This window comes from Vidua macroura, chromosome Z (genome assembly GCF_024509145.1).
Source record: "Vidua macroura isolate BioBank_ID:100142 chromosome Z, ASM2450914v1, whole genome shotgun sequence".
NCBI lineage: Eukaryota > Metazoa > Chordata > Aves > Passeriformes > Viduidae > Vidua > Vidua macroura.
The window spans coordinates 40,937,966-40,964,522 of NC_071611.1; the positions used below are offsets into that span (position 1 = coordinate 40,937,966).

General features: G+C 56.6%; 2 protein-coding genes across 15 annotated transcripts in view; both read right to left on the minus strand.

Moving 5' to 3' along the window:
* Positions 1-167: 167 nt before the first annotated feature.
* On the minus strand, positions 168-13,664 carry TPM2 (tropomyosin 2). 12 transcript variants are annotated; one of them, XM_054002588.1, is made up of 9 exons: positions 13,469-13,664; positions 12,458-12,583; positions 6,256-6,389; positions 5,113-5,230; positions 4,921-4,991; positions 4,082-4,157; positions 3,888-3,950; positions 3,481-3,550; positions 168-478 (listed from the first exon to the last, which is right to left on the minus strand). In XM_054002588.1, exons 1-9 carry the CDS (start codon positions 13,580-13,582, stop codon positions 396-398), a joined length of 855 nt encoding a protein of 284 aa, XP_053858563.1. In that variant the 5' UTR covers positions 13,583-13,664; the 3' UTR covers positions 168-395. The 12 variants fall into 12 exon arrangements, with proteins under 12 accessions (XP_053858563.1, XP_053858561.1, XP_053858570.1 ...); XM_054002586.1 differs by lacking the exon at positions 4,082-4,157 and adding an exon at positions 4,602-4,677; XM_054002591.1 differs by lacking the exon at positions 168-478 and adding an exon at positions 486-1,705.
* A 3,285-nt stretch (positions 13,665-16,949) lies between these two features.
* Positions 16,950-26,557, minus strand: part of TLN1 (talin 1) — a 35,780-nt gene continuing 26,172 nt past the window's right edge. For all 3 annotated transcript variants that reach the window (XM_054004505.1, XM_054004504.1, XM_054004506.1), the window contains 13 exons: positions 25,920-26,086; positions 25,504-25,687; positions 25,125-25,250; positions 24,717-24,833; positions 24,451-24,636; positions 24,246-24,353; positions 21,205-21,310; positions 20,933-21,057; positions 20,511-20,636; positions 20,315-20,377; positions 19,901-20,083; positions 19,109-19,234; positions 16,950-18,171 (listed from right to left, as the gene is read on the minus strand). In XM_054004505.1, coding sequence (XP_053860480.1) covers positions 18,040-18,171; positions 19,109-19,234; positions 19,901-20,083; positions 20,315-20,377; positions 20,511-20,636; positions 20,933-21,057; positions 21,205-21,310; positions 24,246-24,353; positions 24,451-24,636; positions 24,717-24,833; positions 25,125-25,250; positions 25,504-25,687; positions 25,920-26,086 — 1,749 coding nt within the window. In that variant the 3' untranslated portion in view covers positions 16,950-18,039. The remainder of the gene's footprint in view (positions 18,172-19,108; positions 19,235-19,900; positions 20,084-20,314; positions 20,378-20,510; positions 20,637-20,932; positions 21,058-21,204; positions 21,311-24,245; positions 24,354-24,450; positions 24,637-24,716; positions 24,834-25,124; positions 25,251-25,503; positions 25,688-25,919; positions 26,087-26,557) is intronic.

Consider the following 26,557-nt stretch of genomic DNA (forward strand, 5'->3'; position numbering starts at 1 on the left):
GGAAGTGATGAAGATGAGGGAACACAGTCCAAACCACGTGGTTATCATTCCGAGCCCACCACAGCCACAGAGGTCCTCCTGACCCTCCATGCATGAACTGGGGAGGGAGACCCACACCTCCTCTCCCACTGCCTGTACCCACCCAAAGGACCAAACACAGCCATTCATCTTGTCAAACTGCTTTAATATTTGGACATAAAGACAGACATAAAGAGCCAGTTAGGCTGTGCACAAACAAGATCCCCTTGAGCAACAGTGCAAGGCTGCTGAGCTTCCCTTCTCAACGGAGGTGTGGATTTGGCCAAGATGCAGTTCAGCTAATGACTGCATCCTGAGCATGCCAGTGGGGTGCATGTGTTCAGTAGGGAAAAGGGATAGGGGCTTGCGAGGGCAGCTCAGAGGTTGTTCAGCTCCAGTAAGGTCTGGTCCAGGACCTGGTGTATCCCCACGTTCTCCTCTTTGGCACTGGCCAGGCTCTCTGTGAATACAAGGGACACCCAGCCACGCACACAGACACAACCCAAATGTTCCCAGGTGCAGCGGGACCCACACACACCACACCAAGCACACACACACACACAGATGGACATTTCAGTACAGCAACGGCCCCCAGTCAAATGGGGCATCCCCTGCGGAGCATAGTCCACAAAGGTAGCCCCATTTCTGGCAGGGATGAGTCCAGCCACTCTGGGATCTGCCAGGGCAGCCAGGCCAGTCAGGCTGGTCACAGGCAGTTACCACTCTTCAGCATTTCCATCTTCCCAGGTTGCCCTGTTGCCCATGGCTGGGCACTCAGCAGCACAGGTGCTGCTGGTGAGTACCATTATTTGGCCAGACACTGGGACATCACCACTGGCCAGCTGCGGGCATGTGCACAAACCCTTGGCCAGCAGAAGCAGAGAACCAATGCCTGCTGCATGACCCAGCAGTGCTCCGTGAAGAAAAGAAGTGAGAAAGCAGCCCATTAACAGCCTAGGAGAGTAGGCAGAGGACAACAGAGAGATAAGGAGCAGAGCTAACAAGGCTACAAGGATAAGCTCTGCCAAGGCAGCCTCCCTCTGGTGTTCACTTCCAAATAGCATCCTGTTTCCCCCAGAGATGGGGATGGAACAAGACTGCTGTCCACTCAGCCCCATCTCCCAGTGTGCCCTGCTAGCCTCTTCCCTGTCCCAAGTTTGGGGCAGCTGGTGCTGCTGGATCCTCAGCTCTTTTCCCAGCCTTCCCAGCACCCTCCAAGGACCTCTTCCTAAGGGGATCCATCCTGCACAATTTGGGGTGACCAGACTGAGGAGGAAAAGGCTGCCCAGTGACTCCCAGAACAAGGGGAGGAAGGCAGCAATACAAACCACCGTATCCCTCCCCAGCAGAGCCAGGATGATGCCAGAGGACAGCCATCACTACATGGGCATCCCAGGACATCCCAAAACCCCTAATATCTCTCCCACAAAAACTGATCAACTCCAGAGGGGTGCCCTGTCCTGCCCAATCAGGGTAGCTACCCCTATAGAGGATAAGGCAAGGCTCCACACCCTGCCTCACCCCAGTGGGGAGGGGCTCCCATCCTGGAGCCAGCCTGGCCAAAATGGGGAAGGGAAGCTGGGCTGGGGCCAGGAGCTCTGGGCAGCTCAGTTGTTAAGTTCAGTAAGGATGACCCGCAGCTCGTTAGTGAGAACACGGTTTTTCTCGGCCTCCTGCTGAGAGCGCTCTAGAGAAAATGGAGACATCAACGCAGCACAGGAAAGAGAGAGAAAAAAGTGAGTTAGTGAAAATAGACAGCATTTCTGAAAGCCTTCGCTGGGAACACCACAAGTCACACAGCCAGTGGTGGAATACAGCTGGACTGGCAGGAGGCAGCCAGTCTTGGTGCAGGGACAAGGCTGTAGGTCCATCAGTTTGGAAACTGGGTTCTGGGACACGGTAGGGTGAAGAAGGAGGAGGTGGATCAGGACCAATTTAGGGATCACAAGAGATCACTACTGAAGGGTAGCACCAGCCTCTTCACCAAGGGAAGGTGATGCAGGAGCTATGACAGGGATGAGATTGCTGCTTGTAGGGAATGTCTGAGAGTAGAGACAGGGAATGGACAGGACCAGGTCTAACCCTGACATTTCACGCCAAAAGACTCATGGAGAAGATGGCATGAGATGGGGAAAGCTGCATACGACAGTCAGGGGGTGGCTGGGGTCAGCACGATGGCCCCATCCAGCTCAGCCTGGCAGTGTGGGAGCCTCTTGGGTCTCAGCCATAGTCAGCCTGGGGGCCCTGTGGCTGTGAGTTGCCTGCAACCACCTCCTACCACACTGCTGACAGTACCCACATGAGACAGGCAGGAGATGAGGGATAGAGTGGCATGAAGAAAACAAAGGAGAAACCAATGTTAAACTTTTATTGATATCAACTCATTAACCCAGAGGGACAGAACACAAAAGAAAAGTCGCGAGATACAAACTGAAGAGCAATGTGCAAAGGACAGAAGGGTGAGGGAGGAGTGAGGGTCACCTGCCTGCTGGGGAACAAGGTGTCTGCACAGTTGGATCCAACCCTCTATCCCCCAGGCCTGAGCTTTGGCAGTGGAGGTGCCGCTTCCCCAGTGCAGGTCATCCCCATGCTGGGGCCAGCAAGCAGCACCGGGGGACTTTGCTGGAAGTATATGGCGGGGGGAAATGGCCCCCCAGCCCCGGAGCTGCAGGGTCCCCAGTGCTTCTGCTGCTGGGGAGCCAAGGAGGGAGCTGCTGGAACAAAGGGCATCTGGGCACAGTCCTGATCCCCAGGGCAATGCTGTGGCATGGGCCTACAACTACACTGTCCAGTCAGTTTGTGGGGCTGCTCTCCTGCCCTGAGCAAACAGCTCTAAGCACCTACATCTTGTCTCCCCAAATAGGGGTACAGCGGGAACACCCTGGGTCAGCTCCTGTCCCAAAGGAGCTGATGGACAGGCACAGGCTAGGTAGGACACAGAAGGACAGAGAGGGTAGGGAGAGAGGTGGGATGGCCAGGCAGGCAAACAGCTGAGCTGGGGAGAGACAGGCAGGGAGCAGGTGCAGTGCTGGTGCCCAGCGTGGGGCTCAGAGGGAGGTGATGTCATTAAGTGCATTGTCCAGCTCCTCACTGATGGCTTTGTACTTCATCTTCTGTGCATACACTTCATCTGCAGGTGAGGGCAGGCAGGGAGCAGATGGTGGAATAGTGTGGAGGACACAAGGTAGAGAGAGAGAGTGGCTGTGAGCAGTGGGCTGACAGCAGCAGGGGTGTGCAGGCACAGGCAGCATGGATGTGGACTCTATTGCCTACCCAAGGGCAGGGCCCAGACCCCAGGAGCTCTGTGCTCCCACACCAGATGCTGCAGCATCCAGCCTCTCCACTCCCAGAACTCCTGACCACCCCTCCCTCTGGCCATGCACTGTCCAGCCCCAGCAGGGGCATGGTGTGTCCAGTGCCACCCCAGGAAAGAAGGACACCAGGCTGGTGGGGACATTTTACCTTCTAGGTCATCAATGGTTTTCTCCAGCTTCGCCACAGACCTCTCGGCAAACTCCGCCCGGGTCTCAGCCTGTGGGAAGTACAGCAAGGAAAGGGTGAGCTGCAGGACACAATGGGTGATGCAGGCTGCACTGCACTACAAATTTGCCCCATTTGCATCTCTGGTACCCTTCTCCAGAACCCCTCCCATGGGAAAGGCAAGGGTCAAGAAGTGACAAAGGTTCCATGAAAGTCTCACACCCTAAATCAGAACAGACTAATGGAAGTCATAAAGTCATCCCAGACCCAGGTACCTGCTATGATGCTGGGCTGCAATTTAGGAAACCATGAGAGAACATAAGCATAATGGGGTCAAAACCCATTCAGGATGGCAAGCACTGATTCAGTGGCAGCCCTACAACTCTTACCTCCTTCAGCTTTTCCCCTAGAAGCTTGATTTCCTCCTCATACTTATCCTCCTTGGTGGAATACTGCAGAGACAGAGACAAGCACCTGTGAGTTCCAAAGCATGCCTCCAGCTGACCTTCATCCCAGCAGAAGACTGCAGCATTCCCAGACCCCACACATTCTTCCCAACCCTAGTAGCCTCACTGGGTCCTACCTTGTCAGCCTGGGCCTCCAGGGACTTCAAGTTGTTGGTGACAATTTTCAGCTCCTCCTCTAGGTCACCACATTTACTACATCCCAAGCAGGGCCGGCAGGAGGAGGGGAGTGGGGCCAGAGGGCAGGAGAGAAGCAGGAGCAGAAAGAACAGGCATGGGGAAGCAGGAAAGAAAGAGAGAAAACAAGTTGAGAAAGGAGAAAACTCAGTGCACTTGGACCAGGAGCAGAGCTACTGCGAGCAGGAGCTGCCAGGACGCATCTGTTCATCCGTTCCTTGTGCTTCCTTGCACGGATACCTCGTGCATCACCACCAGCCAAGCTCTCACTGGCCCCTCCAGGGAAGCAGGGATGGAGGGATGGAGGAGTGTGCCCAGCCTGCACCTGCTGGAGAGGGAGGCGAGGGGAGGCTGGTGCTGGATGCAGTGGTGCAGAAAGGAGAGAGGTGGCTCGCATGGTTCGAGAGACAGCGACAGAGAGAGGGGGCTGCTGCACATTGCCCCGCACCCCTGCCCCAGTACCTCTTCCTCTGAGGCAATGAGGGATTTGAGAGACTGGTCCATGGTCCGCAGCTCTTCTTCCAACTGTCTCACTCGGCTGGGGTGGAAGAGGGGCACCCCGGGAAGGGGACAGCAGAGAACAGGGTCAAGGATATGATGCCAGTGAATTGGCACACCCCTATACCCAGCCTGCAATCCCAAAGACCACCCCAATGACAGACCCTGCTGCTTCCAGGGATAGACATCCCCATCCCCATGTCTGCCAGGGATTTGGGACAAGGGCTGTGTAGGACCCCTGCATGGGACCCATGCTCCCAGGCCCACCAGGAGCCCTGCTCACCTCTCCGCCACCTCTGCCCTCTCCTCTGAGCGCTCCAGCTCTCCCTCAAGAACGACCAGCTTGCGGGCAACCTGTTGATGGCAGCAAGTGACCCATGTTAGCCCTGTGCTTGCCCCAGCCCGGGGCACAGGGCTATAAGGAGATAGCTCTGGGTGCTGCCAGGGTGTCAGGACTGGGGAATGGGGTACACACCTCCTCGTATTTGCGGTCAGCCTCCTCTGCTATGTGCTTTGCCTCCTTCAGCTGCATTTCCTGGAGTTCCATCTTCTCTTCATCTTTCATGGCCCTGTTTTCGATGACCTTCATGCCTCTGAGGAAAGACCATGCCAGATTTTACTGCTTGTTGGTCAAGGTGTCATCTGCATATCTTGCCTGCCCATCTGCATATCCTGTACCCTAAAAACACCACCCTCTAGCTTCGGAGACACAGGACATTGCTCGGGGAGGATGGCACACAGTAGGATCACACCACCAGTACCCCAAAAATGCTCCTGTGCAGAATTACAGTGGAGCTGGCCCCAGGGTTATGTTCCAGAGTGTAGTATGGCTATGGTGCCCCTCAAGCAGGCAGGTCCTGAAACCATATTTGGGGGGGAAAAGGTGTCCAGCCCAGGATGAGCCAGCCACAACCTTCACAAAAACAGCCTGACAGGTGGGAACCCGTTAGGAAATACTGGAAAACATCCTGTGGCAAAGCCTTGCTCATTTGGGGTGATGCTCACAAACAAGGGATTACCAAACCCTCACAGAAGGAGCTCCTGCAGACTCTTCTCCTCTCACTCAGATGCTGTTGCTCAAACTGATCTTTGCCAATGGAGGGAAGAGCTCACATAACCGCCAGGAACGCTGTGACATGTCTGGGTGCTCCCATACAACCTGAGTGCCCTTGCCTGCACAGCTCCAGTCTGGGAGCCCTGAGGATGGGGCAACATACACGCTGTAGAAGTCTTTTTGAATGAGGCTGTCTTTTGCTCAAATCTGACCTTGGTTACCAGCACAGAGGTTCCCTCTTGGGTTGTTATTTTGTCCTGGAGCATCTAAAGCTGCTCGAGGGAATAAAACATGCTCATATCTTCTTCTGACTTTGGTTACAGTCTGGCGCTTTTATAAATATCAGATAAAATTTTTCAGGATTTTATGTGTGCTCTGGATAAGAGTGTCTGTATCTGGGGGACTTCTTTGCATTGTGGCTTTGCTCTCTCCCTTTGAAGTCTGCAGGAAAGGGAACAGAAACCCCAATAAGGTCACCTCAGAGGGACCCCACTGTAAAACTAAGGGAGCTGTCTGCAAACCATGGTGACCTGATACCACTCCCACTGTCCCTTTCCATCCCACCTCTCGCTCTCATCAGCTGCCTTCTCAGCTTCCTCCAGCTTCTGCAGGGCAGTGGCCAGACGCTCCTGGGCGCGGTCCAGCTCCTCCTCTACCAACTGGATACGGCGGTTGAGAGAAGCCACTTCAGCCTCAGCCTGGGGGAACAGAAACCCCTCAGTCATCCCATGTCAAATACATATATTGAAAAAAGCATTTTCAATGATTACTCCTGTTTACCATCCAGAACGCCCCTTGGCACTGTGCAACAAGCACATTCACTGGAATGGCATGCCTGACCATGCATTCCTCACCTCTCTATAGGGTTATCTCCATGCCTAGTAGCTGTTTAATGCTGCCTTCTCCCAAGCTTGCAGCGCTAGCTTGCCATGTGCAGCCCCACCATGTCCTCACACTTCCAGCTCCTGCCCTGGAGGGGGACGAGGCACGTTCCTGGGCCAGGGTGGCCATAGCAACCGTGCCGTCACTGGGATGGTATTTGGGGTTTGCAGAGCAGTGAGTAAAGGAGGAGGAATGCCCTGTGCGGCTTCGCTCCCAAAAAGGAGATGGGAACTGCTTGTGGATTTCCTGTTTATAGAGGCAGTGGAGTAGGCCAGGAGCTTCTCCGGCAGGAGCCCCCAGGGCCCTGTGCAACAGGACAGCCTGAAGCCAAGCACGGAGCCCCCCCAGCTGATGTACAGCACAGTACCGGGGGCAGTGAAGCGAGTCGCCCTCGGCAGGCTGGCGCCTGGCCAGGATGAGGCTGGCAGGACCACAGCCCTCCCTTTCCCAGGCTCCCCACGCCAGGGCTGGGAGCTGGGGCTGGCCAGGAGCAGTGGCCCTGGCCCTCCGCCAGCCTGTTGACGCCTGGCCTTGCACTCTTTCCATTTGGAAAAGGCCTCCTGCTCCATTGCCACAGTCAGGAAATGCTGCCTCAGCAGCTCTCAGCCCCGCTTCCCACTAGGAGGGTGCGAGGAAGACAAACTCCCAAATATCAAGGGATGGGTGGCCATAAGACCTCACCATGGGCAGCAGCTTCATGCACCAACCCAGGAGACAGAGGCTCCTGCTTATTCACAGCCTGCAGCAGGACTGGACACATCCAGCCTCATGCTCCAGCACTGGGAATGCCTCAGGGAATACAAGTCAAGCACAGGGACTATGGGAACAGCAAGGGGCTGTCACCCTGCATGGCCCCACTGAGCACCCGCAATCCCCTGTGGGGAGTTGGCAGGGTGGGGACAGGCAGCTGGCATCTCTTTGAGATGGCTGCCAGCCCCACAGCTGCGAGCCCCACAGCCACCTCCGCCCCACAATCACCCTTTCTACAGACACTCAGAGATCTCGTGCCCTTGCCAGACCGCCCAATGGGGAACTGGAGCTGGTGCCCACAGGGCAGTGCTCTGCCTGCAGCATCAGTCTCACTGCGTCGGTTGATTTTTTTTCCCGGGGAATCACCCCCGAAATGGGTCAGAGCTGCCCGGATGGACACTTGGGAACATGAGCTCCCCCGGCAGCTCCCAGTGACCAGGGAACCCGATCTGAGGCTGCAGGAAGGGGCCATTTCCTCCACACACAGCCCGAGTGACAACAACCCGGGTACCGCACCCAGCTCTGCCGCTCCTGATATGGTGAGAATGTTGAATGAGTGGGCATAGGAAACAGAAAGAAAGGAAGAAAACAGAAAGCTCCAACAACTACAAAGACAAACCAGGAAAAAGCTGCAGCTTGGGCATACCATCCCGCTGCCAAAATGGAAATTTTGGCCTGAGGCAGTGTGAAGGGGTGGCTTGTCCCCACGAAGGGACAGGCTGGAGCTAAAGCTCTGCGGCCCGAACGACAGAGTCCGCTGGAAGCCAGACAAGAGCCTGGGCGTGGGATTCTGAGCTGCGCACGCCGGCCTCTGAGGGAAGAGATCCGTTCCCAGGAGGCACCCGATCCCAAGGCAGGGCTGGCCACTGCCCGCTCCCAGCGCCCGGCCAGCCGGGAAGCCCTGGGGAGCCCCGCTGCACGCAGCATCTTCTCTCGCCAGACCGACGGAGGAGGGAGGCGGCTGGCGGAGACCGCCCGCAGGCAGGGACTGCCCCGAGCTCCCTGCCCCGAGGCTCTCGCCGGCTGGGTGGCAGCTCCCCGCGGCTCCCCGGGAACCTCCCGGCGCTCCTGCGCCCCGGCGGCAGCCAACCCGGCAACCGGGGCTCAGGGGGGCCGGGGCCGGCCCGCCAGAAGCGATGCCGGCAGCGGGACCGGAGCCGGCGGGGGATCCCGAGGAGCTGCCGGGGTGCCCCCCGCCCTCCCTCTTCCCATTCCAGAGGCCCTTACCCGCTCCCGGGCCTGCCGCTCGGCATCGGCCTCCCGCTGCAGGTGCTCGGCGCGCTCCTCCGCCTCGTCGGCCACCTGCTGCAGGCTTTGGATCTTCTTCTTGACGGCATCGATGGAGCTGGCGCTGGCCATAGCGGGGGCTGCCGGCGGGGAGGCCGAGCCGCCGAGCCCTTTGTGGGATCCGCCCGGCTCGGGCAGGAAGCGCTCAGGCAGCGGCCGCTCCCGCCGCCCGCCCTGCCTCCATCCCTTCCTGCTCCTCCTCCTCCTCCTCCTCCTGCTGCTGCTGCTCCTGCTACTGCTGCTGACCTGCTCCGCCGCAGCCCCCGTCTAGGTGTGCGGTGCTCACCCACGGCAGGAGAGAGTTCCCACGTCGGGAGGGATGCACAGTGCCCCTCATCCCAAACAGGACAGAGGGTGCCCGCGGGCAGGGTGCGTGGTCCTCCCCAGGCTTTGATCACTGTTTCCACATCCCTACCAAGGCAAGATGCACAGATGCCTCTGGGCAGGGCACACTGTCCCCCCACCCTGGGTCAGCACACATGGTCCCAGGCAGATGCATGGTCCCCTGACGGTTACATGGCCAGCACAGTGGCCCCAAGGCAGGGCACACACTTCTCTCTGTGCCCAGGATGCATGCTGCCCTCCAGGCAGGGGTGCACCATCACACTGAAATCCCCCAGAGCAATGGACAGGACCCCAGGGAAATAGACTCTTTTCCAGCATCCATGGAGTCTGTGAGTGCTGGACCCTGTCCTGTGTGAGCCCCCATGGCCACAGGAGCAATGTACCCATGTGTGCTCCCCAAGTGCTGCCCTCCCCAGCCATTGCTGCAGAGCTAAGGAGGGTTGTGGATTTTTCGTTATGGGAAGTCAGTAAGAGGCATGAGCAGAGCCTGCTCCTGGGCATCCTCTGGGGATACGTGGGCTGCAGCCAGGTGCCCAGCATCCATCATGTTCAGTCCCTTGTTATCTACTCCCCAATGTGAGGACCTGTCCTGCAGCCCCACAGAGACTCATAGGCCCCATGGAGACCCTAGCACCTCCTGCCTTGGGGACTGTGACCCATGGGGGAGGTCAAACCTCCAGCTCCTGGTTCTCCATCCTGGCTGGGGCACATGTCTTGATCCATCAGAAGTTGGAGCTGCTGGCACTCAATCCTCCCTTAAGATGTACTGACAGCTCCCTGGCTGCACTTCACACCTGCCTCCAGGAATGCCAGTTCCCAGGCTGACCTCACCAGCTGGCATCAGCTCCAGGGGTCCTGGGGGTGACTCAGCCCCACTGCTATCTGCACCCTGCAGATCCGTGTCCCCTTGCCAAGAGGCAGCGGAAGAGGTGATACTGTGGGTCCCCTGGGAGCACACAGCCTTGGGCTTGGCTATAGGCCTAGCTGGTCCTGCCCCTTCCCGCTCCAAGGCCTGGATGTCAGTAATGCACAAGCTAGGACATGGGAGCCCAGAGCAGAAAAAAAGGGTTCCTGGCAGCAGTGGGGCAGGGACAAGCCAGCTGCAGGCAGAAGGGGGACAGGTTAGGGGACAGCCACCCTCATCCCCTAGTAGCCAGGCTAGGTGCCTCCTGCGGTGGCCCCACCCCGAGATGCAGTCACTTCCCAGCAGAGTCCAGTTCCCTCCCACCAGCTCAGGGAATAGCCAAATAAGAGCAAAGTCTCGGCTGGGGAAAGCAGCTGGGGCGGGAACACGGGTGAAGCTTTTGGGATCGTGGCTTGGGAACAGCAGAGTTTCCCTAAGGCCCCTCCGGGGTGGCTGGAGACAGGCCAATGCTGGCCATGCGGGGCAATGGAGAGGGCTGTTCTGGTCTAAATCTGCTGTCCCAGCTGTACCGTTTCCAGCAGCCCTTGCCCATCCTGACCTGGGCACCATGGGCTGTCCCTCCTGGTGACAAGAGGTTCTGGACCACAGTGGGCTCCCAGAGCTGCTGGGAAGCTCTGTGGAGTTACTGATCAAGAGTCAGGCATTCCCTGCTCTGTGCACTATCTGACACCTCTCCAAGTGCTTGGGGCAAAGTATTTGCACTCTTTAGTGCAGTCCCCATGGCTTTCATGCCCCCACATCCAGTGCCAGCACCAGGGCAGGCCCATACTGAGGTGGCTGTTTATTCTTTTAAGGCATTGACATTTCTGCCAAAAGCAGGAGGCTGCCTGGATCGCTGGTATGAGCCAGAGCCGTCTGAGGAACTGGGACACTCTGTGCTCACAGGCACCTACTGTCCTGGCAGCCAGGGAGGACATGGGGATGCCTAAGTGAGCATGCGCTGGGGATCCACCCAACGCTTCTTCTGCTGGAAGCAGAAGCTGTGCTGCACCTCACACCAGGGAGGAGGTGACACCAGCCCTGGCACTTCAAGCTGTCAGCACACAGCCACAGGTCCCTGGCGCAGAGGGGTGATTCCCAGAGCCCCACACATGGTGCAGCCTGTCCAGGCTTTGGCATGGACCTGGGAGGGCTGTGCTGGTGATGGAGCCCTGGCTGTGATGCAGCCAGCCTCAAGCCTGACACTGCTTCTTCACCATGGCTCCTGCCCTGGCCCTTCCCCAGTGGCTCCCATCCACTGTATGGTATGGGACTCTCCATGCTGAAGCCCACAGATTTGCCTAACTGCTGTGGACCAAGAGCAGGGAAACACCCTCCCTTGCCCAGGATGGCATCGCACAGCCCACTGCCAGCAGCAAACCACTCTACACCCCACAGATGACATCTGCCCAGCACCACTGTTTGCCCCTTCCTCTGAGCCCTGCACTGGGAACGTCACATCCACTCTCAGCCTGAGTTTGCCCTGTCCCATACCAGCACAGAACCAATTAAATCAACAGCCGCCACCTTGCGCAGCTTGACATGCCTGCCCCATGCTAGGTTGAATGTGCCCTTCCAGAAGATTCTCAGTGTTTTAAAGGAGAGTCATCTGTAGGATCAGCAAAGAGGTCTGAGGAGACTCCTGGCTGCTGCCTAGGGGCTCTGGGCTGCCACAGGACTGGTGCTGCCATTGCTCGTCCTTGTCTGCTCACCCCTGTCCTTGGCGGCGGCCTCAGAGATTTGACGCATCTCCCCCATTTAGCTCCATAAACCCGCTGGGATTGAATTTTTTGTTCTCAATCCTGAAAAGCCTGGCCATGGCCTGCTGGCTGTGCTCCAGATGGCTCTCCTTTAGCTTCTCCTCCAGTTTCCAGGGTTGATTTTCATCAAAGAGGGGCTGGCTATCAAAAGGGGTATTTATTTATAGGGTGTCAAATACCCTGTGTGGCACCACAGGTCGTTATACCCATTCCCAAGTGGCCCCATGGCTGCACACAGCTGTTCCATCCTTCATCCTGGCCAGGCACAAGCCAATTTCAACACCTTCCTAACATCTCCCCAGAGGGATCTATTTCCCAGGAGACACATCAGTCATGGCACTAAATAAAACTCTTCCTGGCCTTGCCCTTCTCAGGGTACGAAGTAGCACACTGGACCCTAAATCCACCCAAATCCCCTTGCATTCTTCCTTGCAGCCGGCATTCAGCAGCTAACCACAGCAAGAGATTTTTCCATTTCTCTGAATTGCCACAGTTTAGCAAGCACCACAGTTTTTCCTACGAGCATTGAGGAGGCGTGTGCCTCAGGATTTGTGACACGGCTCGGGACACTTGTCCCCGTTAGCTTTGGGGAGCCAGCCTGTAAGCTACCCATAAAGTCCAAGACAGGACCAGCAACCAGCACTGCTCACCACACCTGGCCTGGGCCCCGCACCCCACACAGGACCCATCAGCCTGGTTCAGTGTCAACATTGAAGGAATGGGATCCTGACAGTCTTCCCCTCGGACACTTTCCATATAAGGGCCCCCTCTTCCTTTAGCCCCCCCCACCGAGGTCCAGAGCCTGTGTAGGGAAGGAGCTGCTGGCATGCCTACTTACATCTGTAGCTTTCTTCTCCGCCTGCTCCAGCTTCTCCTGCGCCTCCTTGACAGACTCAGAGTACTTCTCCACCTCATCCTCGGTGCCCTTCAGCTTCTTCTGCAGGCCCTGCTGTTCCTCCTCCAGCTGGGGAAAGGACAAAGGGTGAGGGTCAGGAGAGATGGCAGTGTCTGCAAGTCTGGAAGGGGATCTGTCCTCCCATCCTCCTCCTGGGGACACCCAGCCTGTGTGGGGCACAGCAGGAAAAGATGGACATGGACATGTCCCTCTGACAGCTTTGGGTCTACGGGTCCTTGGGGGGCTCTTGGTGTACAGCAGCTTCCTGGACCCTCATCATCCCTGAACCTGGTGGAGGTAAGGGGCTGGTGGTCTCTTTCCCTGTATAGGGGACTAGAGAGCTCCTGACTTGGGGATACAGCTCTGGGGGACACCAATCTGTGTTCCCATCTCTGTGGTTGTGCTGGGAGTACGCAGTCCCCAGGGTTCTCCCTGGCACGGGGATAGGGAGGTGGAACTGGGGTGTCCCACTGAGATAAAACATGTTTGGGGGGACCAGTCTAAGGGGTCAGGGGAAAGAGACTGAAGTGTTGGTTCCTGGATCCACATGGGGTGATGTCCCTGGGGACATGGTCGCAGAGAGGGAAGGTCTTAAGGGCTGTCAATCCCTAGAGCTGGCATCCACAAGCAGGACATCCAGTGGGGCAAGGTCCTTGGGCCAGGACATGCTTAGGACAGGGGACTCCAGGCTGGAGAACCAGTGTGGGGAGATCAGTGTGGGGAGATCAGTATGGGGATTGCGTGATCCTAGAGAGTGCAGTGTCCCCAGGCTGGACAATCAGTGGGAAGGAATCTCCAGGGCTGGGCACTCAGCAGGATGGGGTTTCCAGGACTGGACAACCGTAGGGTGGAAGGTCCCCAGGCTGGACTTCCAGAAGAACAGGGTCCTGGGGCTGGACACCACTAGAGTGGAGGGTACCCAGGTAATGCCGGGGAAGCCCGTGGGACACCCACCTGCTTGCAGCGATCCTCCGCCTGCTTCTTATCAGCCTCTGCTTGCTCGGCGCGGTCGATGGCATTCTCCTTGTCCAATTTCAGCATCTGCATCTTCTTCTTGATGGCCTCCATGGTGGCGGGATATTGGCGGCGAGGCGCGGGGCGGCAGAGGGACGGGGAGCACCGACAGCGACGGGAGCACCGGCAGCGGAGGGAGCACCGGCACTGCGTTCCCCGCCCCGCCGAGCTGCCTAAAAGCTGGGGAGGGGCCGTGCCGGGCGGGGGCTGCCCCGGTACCTCCCCCGCCGCCCGCCAGCACCTTTTAGGGACTGGCTCGCCACCGGCCCTCGCACCGAGCGGGAAGGGGGGGCGGCCCCCCCAGCGGCCATCGCCACAGCCCTGGCGCCCGGCACCCACCGGGGAACAGGGCGAGGGACACCCCGGGTCACGCTCTAGGGACAATCCGATGGTACTGGGCAAGAGATGCCCCCGGGATACTGTGCTACGGGTAGCCTGGTGGCGCTGGGTGATTGACACCCCCGGGCAACGCTGTGGTGGTACCCCTGTGATACTGGACTAGGGACACTCCGTAGCACTGTGCTAGGGGTACCCCAATGGCACCGGGCAGGGGACATCCTGGGGCACTGAGTACGGGTACCCTGGTGGCACTGGCCCCAGTTAAAACTGTCCTCATGCTAGTGCCCTAGGTACGCCACATACCTTGTCACAGTACCCTGGGGCCTGAGGGACCCTGCTTGCTGGCACTAGCATGGGGACACCTCAAGAGCTGGCATGGCACTTGGGAACACCAATGGACTGGCACGGAAGTGTAGGGACACACTCAGGCTGTGATTGCACTATGGGACACATTTGGCTAGCATTGCCCACATGGGGAAAATCCCCCAGGACAGAAGTGAGCCCCTGACTTTCCCATCCAGCTGCTGGTGGGGCAGGAGGGCCAGAGCTCTGTGCAGAGTTCTGGGCACCCACCTTCCTTCTGTCTTGCACCTTGGTGCCACTGTCCCTGGCACCCACAAGGACACCTGTCACATGCATAGCCCATAGAATGGCATTTTAAAGTGACACAGGGCATACAGGCAGCTCACTGTCCCTCTTCATCTTTCTTCTCTAAATAAACTGTATTCCACAGGCAAAAAAATGCAAACCCTTCAAATCCCAGCTCCTCCAAAAATAACCTGTACTTTAATAACGATCATAAATGCTTCTGGCACATTCCCAGCTGCAGGGTGGGCTGTAGGTTGGGGGGGCTGGAAGGAGTTGGTGGAGGGGCCATGGGAGCTGTGTGGCATGTGTGGAAGGCTGGGATGGGATTGGGACAGGAGGGGAGCACAGGCTCCCCCAGCCCATTGCCCCTGGGCTGCAGCCAGCCCTTGCTTGACACAACTTCTCTGCACCAGTGCTCCAAGAAGAGAGGAACAAAAAGTTTGTGACAGCTGGTGAAAGTGCCTTTTAGGAGCCCTCAGGCCCAGATGGTGGAGGGCATAGGAGGGGTGGGAGCAGTCAAGCCCAGCAGGCTGCTGGCTCCATGGGGAAAGCAGAAGAGCCTCTGCTGGACTCCAGAGAGAAGCTATTAGTACTGATAAATTAGGCACATATTTGGACTAGGAGTCTGTAACTGCCAGTGTGTGGCTTCTGAGGGGAGGGGGAAGATTCATCTCCCATCGTTCCTGGGAGAGAATAATTGTTTTTCTGCGAGATGTTTCAGCCTGGAGCAACTTCATGGGCTTGAGCAACTTCACGTGCTCAGTGCATGGGGCAAATATAATGATGGGCAAGGTGCAAGCAGCAAGCAAATTGCCCTGAAGCCAGGCCAGCCATCAACAGAGGTGCCCCCAAAGGATGTTGTTCTCCCTCTCTGCCCCCTTTGCTCCAGGCATCATAGCCATGCCTGATGGATACTGCTGGGATCATCTGGGAGCCAAGGTCCATGACTCTGCCCTTAAGCCCAACTTCTATGGTAACCTGTGGGAGAAGGAAGTGCAGAGAGGTGTGGGTGCACATCACTCCCTTTGCTGCCCCATGCCCAGGCTTGTTCTGCACTAAGGTCTCCAAGGATGGCAATCCCCTCCATATTTCACGCTAGGGTCAGACCTTACTCCCAAGGAAAGGCTTGTCCTGACAATTAATGGGACCTTTCCAATCGCTCCATCCCTGGGCTTCCCAAGAAGCTGGGACATGGTTTGCCCACTAACCTCCAATTTAGCTGAATTTGGATCCCTGCAGAGGCCTGGCACCTTATGACTGTGTCATTCCAGCTCCAAACCTCTGTGTGTGCTTTCCTGAACCTGCCTGCCAAAATAATGCTTTGATCAGTGTGTGAGATTGAGGGTCGGTGGTTAATCACACCCCTATGTCCCTCCCCTGGTATTTACGCCACCACCTTTTGTTTGTGCCCAAGCTGGAGGACACAACAGTGGATGCTTACAGCCCTGTGCAGAGGGTGCTGCAGCTCCCTTGTCCCCAGGATAGCAGGATGAGGCCAGAGCTGCTGCCATGCTGTGCCTGCACACTGTCCTTGCAGGACACTCCAAAGGGCCCCATGTCCAAGCTAGTACCTGGGTGAGAGCCTGGGTCAGGCCAGCGCAGATTGTCAGGGGACAGCTGGGAGGACTGGGATGCCTGTGAGAGCCACAAATCCATCCTGGAGCCTGGCCAGGGTTAAGTGTCTTAGGAGAAACAGCCCCTCCACACCCCCAGGGACATGACCACAAGGGGACAGGGTTTGCTGTCCAGGATACTGCAGGATGCTGCCCTTGCCACTGATGTTTGTAGCTCACACCACCAGGACCAGCCCCAGAGGCAAAAGACATGTGCCAACCTGCCCATGCCCCTGCTGCACCCTGAAATGTCCCTGTTGCATCCCACATCACCTCCGTCTGCCCTGCCACTGCTTAGGCCCCCCAAATCCCTGTTGAGTGACAGGGTGGGAACAGGTGGGGACGCGCTGGGGCAGCTGCTGCCCGCACAGGTTGGCTCTGGGGGGCTATTTCGGGGCATGAGATCAACACTGGCAGCCGGGAAGGCTCCGGCCACATTCCCAGACCCACGCCACAACAGACTGTTGCTTCCCCACTGATGGCCCACCAGTGACTATGGAGTGGGAAGTCCCACATCTGTACCTCTATTGCACCCTACCCAGGCATATATTTGGCTGGTAGGAGGAATGGGGTGAGGAGCTGAGCTCCACACACAAATACCCCCCATGCCTTCCCTGAAGCCCAAATCCCCAAGAAACAAAATCCCCAAGATCCCCTCCTGCACTGGTGGCCCCCCAGCAGCACCTGCGAGGCCAGCACATGGCTGGCAGCAGGGGTCCGGCTTGCCGGGTGCCTGGGGCTGGACGTGCCTCAAATATTTTCCATGCTGTATAAGCACCCATGGCACACTTCCCCCTCCCTCTGCTGGGAGGGAAGGCGCCCAGGCCCCCCTGCCCTCCCCTTCTCCATGGGAGGCCCATTGATACCCAGTTGGCAAGAAAGCAGGAAAACCAGATTTTATTGATGAATGCATCTTTCTGAGGAGACACTGGCATCCCCCACCCCACCCCGGAGGCTTGGGGGGGAGCTGGTTTCCTTCAATCTTTAATATGGGATGCTTAAACTATCAAAATGGTGAGAGAAGCCTCAGCAAGTGCAAAGGGGAAGGGATGGCGGTCCCGGAGCCAAGGAGGGGTGGGATGCTGGGCTACGGGACCCTGGCGAGAGCTGGGTATTAGTGGGCAGGGCATGAGCAGGCAGGGAAATAAATGAACTTTGGAAGCTGCAGGCTCAATACTAAAGAAAAGGAAAAGTTACAAAAATACTGCAGATCTTGGAAAACAATGCAGGCACTTGGGAAGAAGGAGGAAGGGACAGCTGGCTGGGGCCACAGTCGGGGGGAAGCCCTGAAGGAAGGCAAAAAACAGCTCTGGGGGTGAACTCATCACATCATCCCCCATCCTGAGCGGAGGCACTGTGGCTTCCAGCCCTGCTGCTCCGCAGAGGGGACTGGGCTGAAGAAGATACTCATACTCATGGGGTGGACTCAGGGCCTTCCAGGGTAGCTGCAGAGAAAGATTCAGCCAGCAATAAGGCAGTGGAGATGAAAGGCAGCTCCACACGAGAGCTCAGCGAGGGGTGGCTGCTCCCTACACGATATTGCACAGGAGAGGGCAAGCCACTCGCCTGTCCCCATCCCACGTGGAGGAGAGAAACAAAGGGGCATGAGAGGGAAGGAAAAAGGCACAAGTAAATATCCCCTTGCAGTGGAGAGCTCTGTGGGCCCGCACCCCGGGGCTGGCGGTTGAGCCCTGAGCCAGTGCAGCCCCGGCTCCCACCCCAACCGAGTCCCTCCGAGCGCTCTGATTGTGCCTTGGGTGTGCATGGGAAGGTGGGCTGGGCAGCGAAGCGGAGTTGCTGGTGCGGCACCGCCTTGGAGGGGCAGCTGAGTTAGTCCGTTTGCTCTGGGTGCGGGCAGAGCTCTGGTCTAGCCCAGACAGCCCTTTGCTTGTGGTGGGTCGTCTTAAATAGGAATAGCAGGTGGGCAGGCGGGCAGGCAGCAGTCTGTGCGGTGAGCGGAGGGTGTGCGGCTCAGTTCTGCTCCTCGTCCCGCAGCTCCGAGGGCAGGAACTTGTACTGCTGCTGCCGGATCATTGCCAGCTTCTTCCGCGCCTCCTCCAGCTCCCGCTCCTTGCGCAGCATCTCCTCCTGCGCGGCGATAATCTGCCAGGAGAGAGCCCCGAGGTCACAACTGCCTCTGACAGGAACGGCCAGAGCTTCTGCCACAGCAGTGTCAACCCCAGAGCCGCTTTCTCTGGCTGCTGCTTCCCTCCCATCACAGCCACTGCCTCACTGGGCATGAGGACTGTTTGTCCCTGGGGTGGGAGCATGGTACTCTGGACATAAAGCAGAACAGCACAGCTTCTGGGCTCTGCCCTATGTGCTGTGTAGAGGGTCTCAGCTGCAGGGAGCCAGCACTGGGACTGTGACACCCCACACTAGGTAGATCTCACCCTCTACCCAGTGCTCTGCTTTTTCTTTCTTTTTATCACAAAGGATACTGTGGGCTCTGCACAAAGGAGAAGCCGGGGCTTTACACGCACCATCACCCCCTGCTAGTTGTAGCGGGATAAGGTGAGGCCTCATTGTTTAAATGGTGCTCATTGGTGTGGCAGCAGCTCTCTGGCCACAGAGCAAAACACAACTTTTCCAGGCATTGTTCTGGGAAAAGTCTGCGCGAAGATCAGAGAAAAGAATGAGAAACAATTCTTAACTTGCTGCACCTGTTGTTGTGAACATGTGGCATTTGTTATGGAGATTTGTTTACGAAAGGGTGGTTTCTTAATTGCCACTGGTGATGGTGTTTGGACTAAAGGACCAATCAAGTACACCAGTAGTGAACTAAGGTATAAAAGTATGGGTTTCTTAATAAAGATACATTGATCAGCCTTCTGTAATACCTGGAGTCTATGCCAATTATCACCCAGCCAGGGGCCTGTTGCAATGATAAAATGGGATGGGTGAACTCACAGCATTTTTGTGAGGCTCTCTCAAGACATGACCTGTGCTGGTGAGTGGTAAGACATGCTTCTGAGACTGGCACACACAGGTTGTGGTGGCACCTAGAGCTGCTCCTGCCCTGAGCAGCCTCATTCCTCACCTGTGCAATTCCTCCGACCATCTTCTCCTTCACCACCACTGTTTCATCATGGTCCTGGAAGGCAGCTGCCTTCTGTGCTGCCTTCACCAGATTGTCTGATGCCCTCTTCACAGCATTTCCAGCAGCCTGCAGCAGGGAGGAGGAGAGCATCAATGTGAGTCACAGCCCCAGGGTATGATTGCTGTCCAGGGGTGTGAAGGAACTCCTGCTCCAGGCTGGGCAGCAGACAGGACTGGCAGCCAGGAGTGCTGGGAGCTGCAGGCAGGGATTCCTTTACATGGCTTGCTGCCTTGTCACCCACTCATGACCATTTCAGGCGCTTCTGCTCCCAGCCAGGCTCTGGCTCCTCTCTGAACAGTGGAGCAGGGACTGGGAGGCAGCCCTGCTGCCTCTCCCCAGCCCTTAGCCCCAGTGCTGAGACCCCATGTTAACCCCCCAACACATGGGCATTAGCCCCTTTGTGCCGTGGTTTCTGAGGATTAACGGTGCTACAGAACATGCCCCCCACGCATTAACCTCTTGAATGCCGGTGAGGAAGTGCACCCATTTCAGATATTCCTGTGCCAGGTCGTTGTTCCTGAATGCTGCCAGGCTGAGCAGCCCGGCAGCACTTACATGCCTGGCACACAGCTAGCAGTGAAATCCAAGCAACCTGGAGCCTGTGTTCCAATGAACTTCCCACTGATGGCATACAGGCAGGGAGCATGAGCCATGGAAAGCATCCACGTGCCCTCATGCCACTCCCAGCCACCCTTCAAACAACAGGAGCTGAAGAGGCAGCCTAGGACTCACCTGGAGCCGCTTCATGGCCTCTGAGTCATGGTCAGCCTTCACCTTGCAGGCCACCAGGAGCTGGGCTGTGGAAGCAGCCACCTGCTTGGCGGAAGAGATGAGCTTCTCCTCACTGGCATGGCCCTGAACTGCAGCGTTGGCGGCTTCACACAGGTTGTTGGTGGCAGCAGCCACCATGCGTGCCTGTGGCAAGAGAGGCTGTCAGGGGAGGTACAGGAGCCCTGATCAGTTCCAGGGAGGTTGTGGGGCATGGGATGGAAAGAACCAGCTTCCACAGCATGTGGGAGAGGGAGGAAGAAGCATGGTTACTTCTTCCATTGAGGACAAGCAAAAGGGCAGAGCATCCTCATGTTTGCAGCAGGAGTCAAGAGGAAAGTTTCCCCCTCAACCCCTCAGCATGACCTTGATACTCACGGCTGAAATGAGACCCTGGGACCACTGTCCATCATCCACTGCGTTAGCTGGGATGGCACCCACCTATGAAGAAGGAGGGGAGGAGTAAGGGTCACCACTCTGCACACCTCTTGTCACAGGCATGAGGGTTGCAAGCAGCCCCAGAAGAAGGGAGAACCCTTCTCTACATTTTCTTCTTCCCCTCTTACAGCCTTACTTTTCCTTGGGCCACTAATTCCCGCTGGGCTGCTGAGGCTGCCTTCACCAAGGCACTCGTGGCTGCAGCAATGGATTTGGCAGCTTCCAGGATCTGCTCCTCAAAGTTCAGGCTCTCATCTGCTTGCTGTGGGCAAAAGCAGAGTGTGAGTCCCAAGCAGGAGTGCTGGGACAGATGGAGCAGAACAGGAGGATGGTTGCAGGGGCCTGAAGGCAAACATATAAAGCTGGATTAAGGGCTATGGGGTTCAGCGGGGCATGGGTTACCAAAGAAAGTCCAGCTGGGGATGTGGGAGGTAGCAGGAGTACAGGAAGAGGGATCAGCTGTCAGATGGGCCTTGAAATGTGGCTAAAGCACAGGCAGAAGAGCCCCAGCCCACCCCAAGCTGAGCACGAAGGTCAGACAAGGCTCAGCACTGCTACCTTGGGTTTGGCTCTTGGTTTCAGCTGCTCCAGCTTCTTGGCTGCAGCCTCAATAGCAGCTGCTGCCCCCAGCAGCTCATTCTCAGCGATGACAGTGGGGTCTTCTGGGTCAACCCACTCTGTCCCTAGGAACACCGGGAAGCCAGGCAGGTTACACCTCCATGCAGTCTCATTTCTGAGTTTCTGTTTCCCTGCCTCCTCCAGCAGCTGCCGAGCCCTCCACCCTAATCCCAGCCCTTGGTCATGCCCCTCTGAGCAGGATCTTTCCTTACCTTTCATGGCCTCAGCTGCCTGGATGAGCTCAGTGACAGAGCTGGCCACACGCTTGGAGTAGCCTGCCAGCTGCTGCTTCAGCTCGTGGGTTGGCTTCTGCAGGATCTAGGGGGGAAGGAGCAGATGTAAGCACCTGGAAAAGGGGAACTTCATAGGTCTGTTTGGGGTGTGCTCCCCAGAGAAGTATGGTGGGATCCCCCCGCCCCCTCCCACATGTGTACACATCAGGCACTGTCTGAGATGCTTTCTCAAGTGAGTCTGGCTATTCTCTTTGTGCACCAGGATAGGATGAGCTTCCCCAGGGCCCTCCTGCATCCACAGCTTCTGGAACATCTTAAAAGACACAAGACCCTCAGCACAAGCCTTTCTGCACTCAGCAGCTGTTCACACCAAGATTTCTCCCCTGCAAATAATTTCAAGCTCCAGAAGCATATCCCCTTCACTGTCCCCATTTTGGAGGTTTGTTTGCAAATACAAGCTGGGCAAAGGGGGATACACTGGAGTGGCATCTCAGCAAAGGAGGGCTAGCCCCATCAGGATGAGGTGGCAGGCAGTGCCCTAAGGGTCCTCCCATGGGTTGGAGGGACACATGCACACACCACAGCACACGTGTGCATGCACACAGGGTCTGTATGCACAAGCAGAACTCACTGCTAGCCCATCTTGCACCAGATGGGCAGCAGCTGCTCATCAGCTAGAGCAGGGGTGAATACAAAAACACAAGGACCCCAGGGTCCCTGTGGACACACGCAAGTCCCACCTCAGCACTGGGCTGGGCACACAAACACGCCATGAGCAAGGCTCATGCTGAGGTTAGAGACCAGCAGGCACCCCAGTGTTGCCTTACTCACCGGCTGACAGAGAGGAGGGAGAAGAGAGAAAAGAAAGCAGTGAATGCCCCAGCCAGGAGGAGGGGAGAGAGGGGAGGGGAGGGGAAGGTGGGTGCTTTTTGCTGAGGGCTGAAGGGCAGCCAAGAGGAGAAGTGGGAACAAAGGATCAGAGAACCTGGGTGGGGAGCTGTGCTGCCATCATTAGCTCTTACTTCAGCCTTGCAGGGCCGGGCAAGACAGGGCACCTGGATGAGGCTCCCACAGCCAGAGGAGCCACCTACACTCAGAGTAGCCATGGATCCACTCTCCTCCTCACACCCTTTACACCTTATTTCTCCCCACCCTGAATTGCTTCACTGCAGTTTTGAGCCACAGAATCTCTCTGCTTGTGGAGGGAGAGACCTACTGTTACCAAATACCAAGTCCCCATGGAGGTTCAAATTCTTACCCCTCCCCAGTGAAATATGCAGGCTTTCCCACTCCTCTGCTGGGAGCCATGTTTTCCAGCCTGGGACAAATAACCCTTATTCTTGAACCCTAACCATACTTGTTCATGCTCTGCAGAAGGCACCGGTTCCCTTGGGGACAAAGGGTACAGCAATGACCTTGCTGCTGCTGGGGAATGAGGCAGCACCCCTTCTGCCATCTCCCCTCCCATTCCCCTAGATCCTTCCTGCTTGTGGTTTCCCAGGAACCTGCTGTCCTTTGATAAATAGGACCCCTGAGCTTCACTCCTGCCGTTGCAGACAAGAGTGCTGTGGAGACTGAGGTGAGTCACAGCTTTTTCCTGGCGTTGTGTTGGGCCATCCCAGCAGTCAGCGTGAGGCTCAGAGTACTCAAGCTGATGGCACACAGTGATGGCTCGTTTGCCCTCATGAGCACATCTAGTCTAAATGCCTTATTATTAAGCCTGCTGTCTGCTCTGACAACGTGTTTAAAACTGCTAAATGATATCTCTCTGGAGCTGAAGGCACCCCAGAGGCTACGAGCTTACTAAGAGGCAGCTCCAGTGAACATTTTTAAGGATGTTCCAATGTATCATAGTCAAAACATTGCACGGCAGCAGGATGGTAACACCCAAAATACAGAGGAATGGCGTGTTCCTGCAAGTAGGCTGATCTTGGGCACTGCCACAATAAGTCATTAGCCTAATCATCTGTTAACAACAGGTCAGCCAGAGAATTTCTACTCAGCACTCCAGCCTTGGCTGCCATGATTCATGTGTGCCTGAAGCATCTTCCAGGCAGACATTTGATCTAGATGCAGAGGATGGAAAACTCACTGCTCCCCTTGGAACTGTACCCCAGTGGTTACCTCCCTTGAATAAAACCACCCTTTGACTTCTCTACTCAGCTTCGATTTCTAGCCATCAATTCCTGCCCACCTCCCCCTGCTGCTGCCAGTGCTGGTTACCCTCTGCCTAAGGGGGCTTTCCCTGCAGGAAACCACAGTTAGGGCTCCACCACTTTGTAGCTAGTGATCCCAGACAGGAGACTCTCACTAACCAGCTTAGTGCAACCTTGACACAGAACTGAATCACTGTCAGTCTTTGTCCTGTTTGAGAGATCTCACAGCACCATGAGTTCAGTGTGCACATCCCCAAAGTGCCCCTGACTCCACTTCTGTGATCTTGCCAAGAATGCAAACTGTTGGAAGGACTTCACTGGATCTTTCCTACCATGCTAGAGGCTTAATTTACTTCTTGTAAACTAATGTTGCAGCTGAAGTCCTTGAGAGGACTCAGTCAGAGGGAGACTGGATCAAAAGGCTGCAGTGGGCGCTTGCAGTCATTATCTTTTCTATGGCAGTCATTGTTCATCTCCCACACATAGTGCTGTGGGCATGACACTTTGACACTTTCTTTTCCCACTGCCTGAGGTCTATTAGTCCTACCACTTTTACTGGAAGCTGTATTTTTACAAGATTATGCTACTATGTTATTGATTTCCAGCCTCCATCTGTTTGTAGTCAGTTAATCTCCATCTGTTGTTAGCAAAATACCTTTCTGGGAGCGTGTTGAGCTCCCTGACATCTGCTTCCATGGCAGGGGCATGGACGCATGCTGTGCCAGCACAGGCAGCAATGTGGGCTGTGCAAAGGGCTCAGTGGGAAGAGGTGAAGAACCCAGAGGACCTTGGGAATCTGGGGAACACCCAGGCAATCCACGGTCAGCCTCTGCCCACCCTGGGAACCAGAGTGGGGACACTCACCACCAGCACATGCTCCAGCAGCTCCAGGTAGCCATCAGCACACTCCTTGCCGAAGCGCAATGCCCGTTGCCGCACGTCCCCGCTCACCTCTGGGTGGTAGGCTGCTTCCTGTAACCCGGACACAGGGAAACCCCTATTCACATCCAGCACCATCCCCTCCACCCACAAATCCGTGCTAGAGATCCACACCCACTGCCCACCCCACCTTGCAGGAGCGCAGCATATCTGCGATGGCCCGGCGGCTCAGATTGGCCGTGGCGACAACATCCTCCTGCCGGCACGAGTTGCCAGCGGCCACCGCTTTGGCTGTGGCCATGGTGATGCCTTTCGTCATGCGGATGAAGTCCTCCGGGGTGGAGACCTTGGCAGGAGGCACCGGGGAGGAGAAGACCTGCGAGGCAAGAGGCAGCGGGTGAGGCACGGGGCGGCAGGCGAGCAGCGCGGCAGCTGCAGCACCGCGGCCGTACTCACTGCCAGCTCCTGGCGAATGTGCTCGATCGTGGCCTCCAGTGCCCGTGTCCCCTTTGTGGCCTCATCCTCGACAGCCTTCACTGTCTTCAGCAAGGAAGTGACATTTGTCACCATCACCTATGGAAGGAGAAAGAGAGCCAGGTGAATCCCCACAGAAGCTCTGGCCTGTTGCCAGCACCTGTCCTTCCCCTGTGGATTGGTCCAAAACTGCCCCATCCCCATACTCCCCTCAAACTGCCTCAATTGCTCCTCTGCAAGCTGTTTTCTACCTTTTATATGTCCCTTCCTAACCTTTTGTCCTGTCTGCACCCCAGTTGTCTTCCTGGGCCCACACAGGCAGAAAAAGACCCTTCTCTTTCTCCAGCCCCACTGCCTCCTTCCCCTCTTCCCATCACAACCAGTACAGACCTTGGCAGAGTTCTTCAGCTGGTAGACAGCAGGGTCATCTCCAGCTTTGCCAGCAGCTGCTTTGGTGGCACCAATCAGGTCTCCAAGTGCCTTGGCCACATCCTTCACAGCATTGATCAGGACCACCTGAGGAGCGCAAGATCAGGGGAATGGCTGAGCTAAAGTCTCACTTAGGCTGGGGGTGGTGTAGCCCAGCAGTGAGAGATTTGGGCACCACGGGGCACACAGGGAGTCCAGCTCAGCCAGCACCAGCCAAAGCCCAGCCCCCTCTCTCCCCAACTCTTGGGATCCAGCCTGAGCACCACATGACATCTGCATCCCTCAACCCCTCCAAGCAAGCTACCAGCAGCCTCCACTCAGCCCACACAACCAATCACACCTGGGTTTCTGGGTCTTCAGATCCCAGGCTGGCAGCACCCAGCTTCACCACCTCTGCCAGGCGGGTGATGGTGGACACAGAGGACTGGGCAGCCTGGGCTAGCTTCTCCTGGCTGGCTGTGGCGTTCTGCACCAACACCTTCGTGTCCTCCACCAGTGCCTTGGCTGTCTTCAAGATGCCCTCCCTGGAGACAAAATGTGTGTCAGGGAGGACACAGCTCTCTACTGCACACATGGTCCTTGGGGTACAGAGAAACTGTGAACCCTGGTTTTCCCATGTACAAGCTGGAGTTTTGGGAAATTGAGCCAGCATGACCTGAGCTTGAAGCCCTCCTTGCGGCTAGTCCACAGCTCAGAAAGACCATGGGACAGAGCTTGACACCCCTGTCTCTGGCTGAGCAGAGGGTGTCTGGGTACCTGTGGTCAGCAAAGGTCTCAGAGTTCTCCCGGTTGAGGGTTCCTGCTGTAGCAAACATGATGGTGGTGTCAAGGTCAGCAATGATGCCGGAGACAGCGCTGGCTGCCGTGATGCAGGCTTGTGTCCCACGGTTCCCAGCCTGAAGAGCTGCCAGCACATGAGACACCTGTGGGGTATGAGTAAAGTGAATGGGGGAGCAGAGCAGGTTCAGGGAACTCCCACTGCACACACCTCCAATACCCCCAAGGGTGGAGCTGCTTCATACCAAGGAGAGGAACCAGGAATATTTTGGTCTGCACAACCCTTCTTAGCTTCCAGTTATTTATTTTTACCTTGCACCTATCATGTTTGGTGGCCTAAGAGATGCTGGACTAGTTTTCAAATTAGTAAGATTTGCAAATGCCAGGCACAACTTACAAGTGTTTACTGTTTTGTGTTTTTGCTTACAAGCACTGCTGCTCTACCCATATCAACTAGACTTTTAAAGCCACATTTTTTCATCTGTTCTTCAGAAGTGTGCTCTTTAGATTGACTTGATGGACAGGATGCCAGCAAAAGGTGAAGGGGAGACTGATCACTGAGTGTGAGCCGCAAGCATTGCTGCAGATGCTTTGCCCAACTCTGCAAGAACTGATCT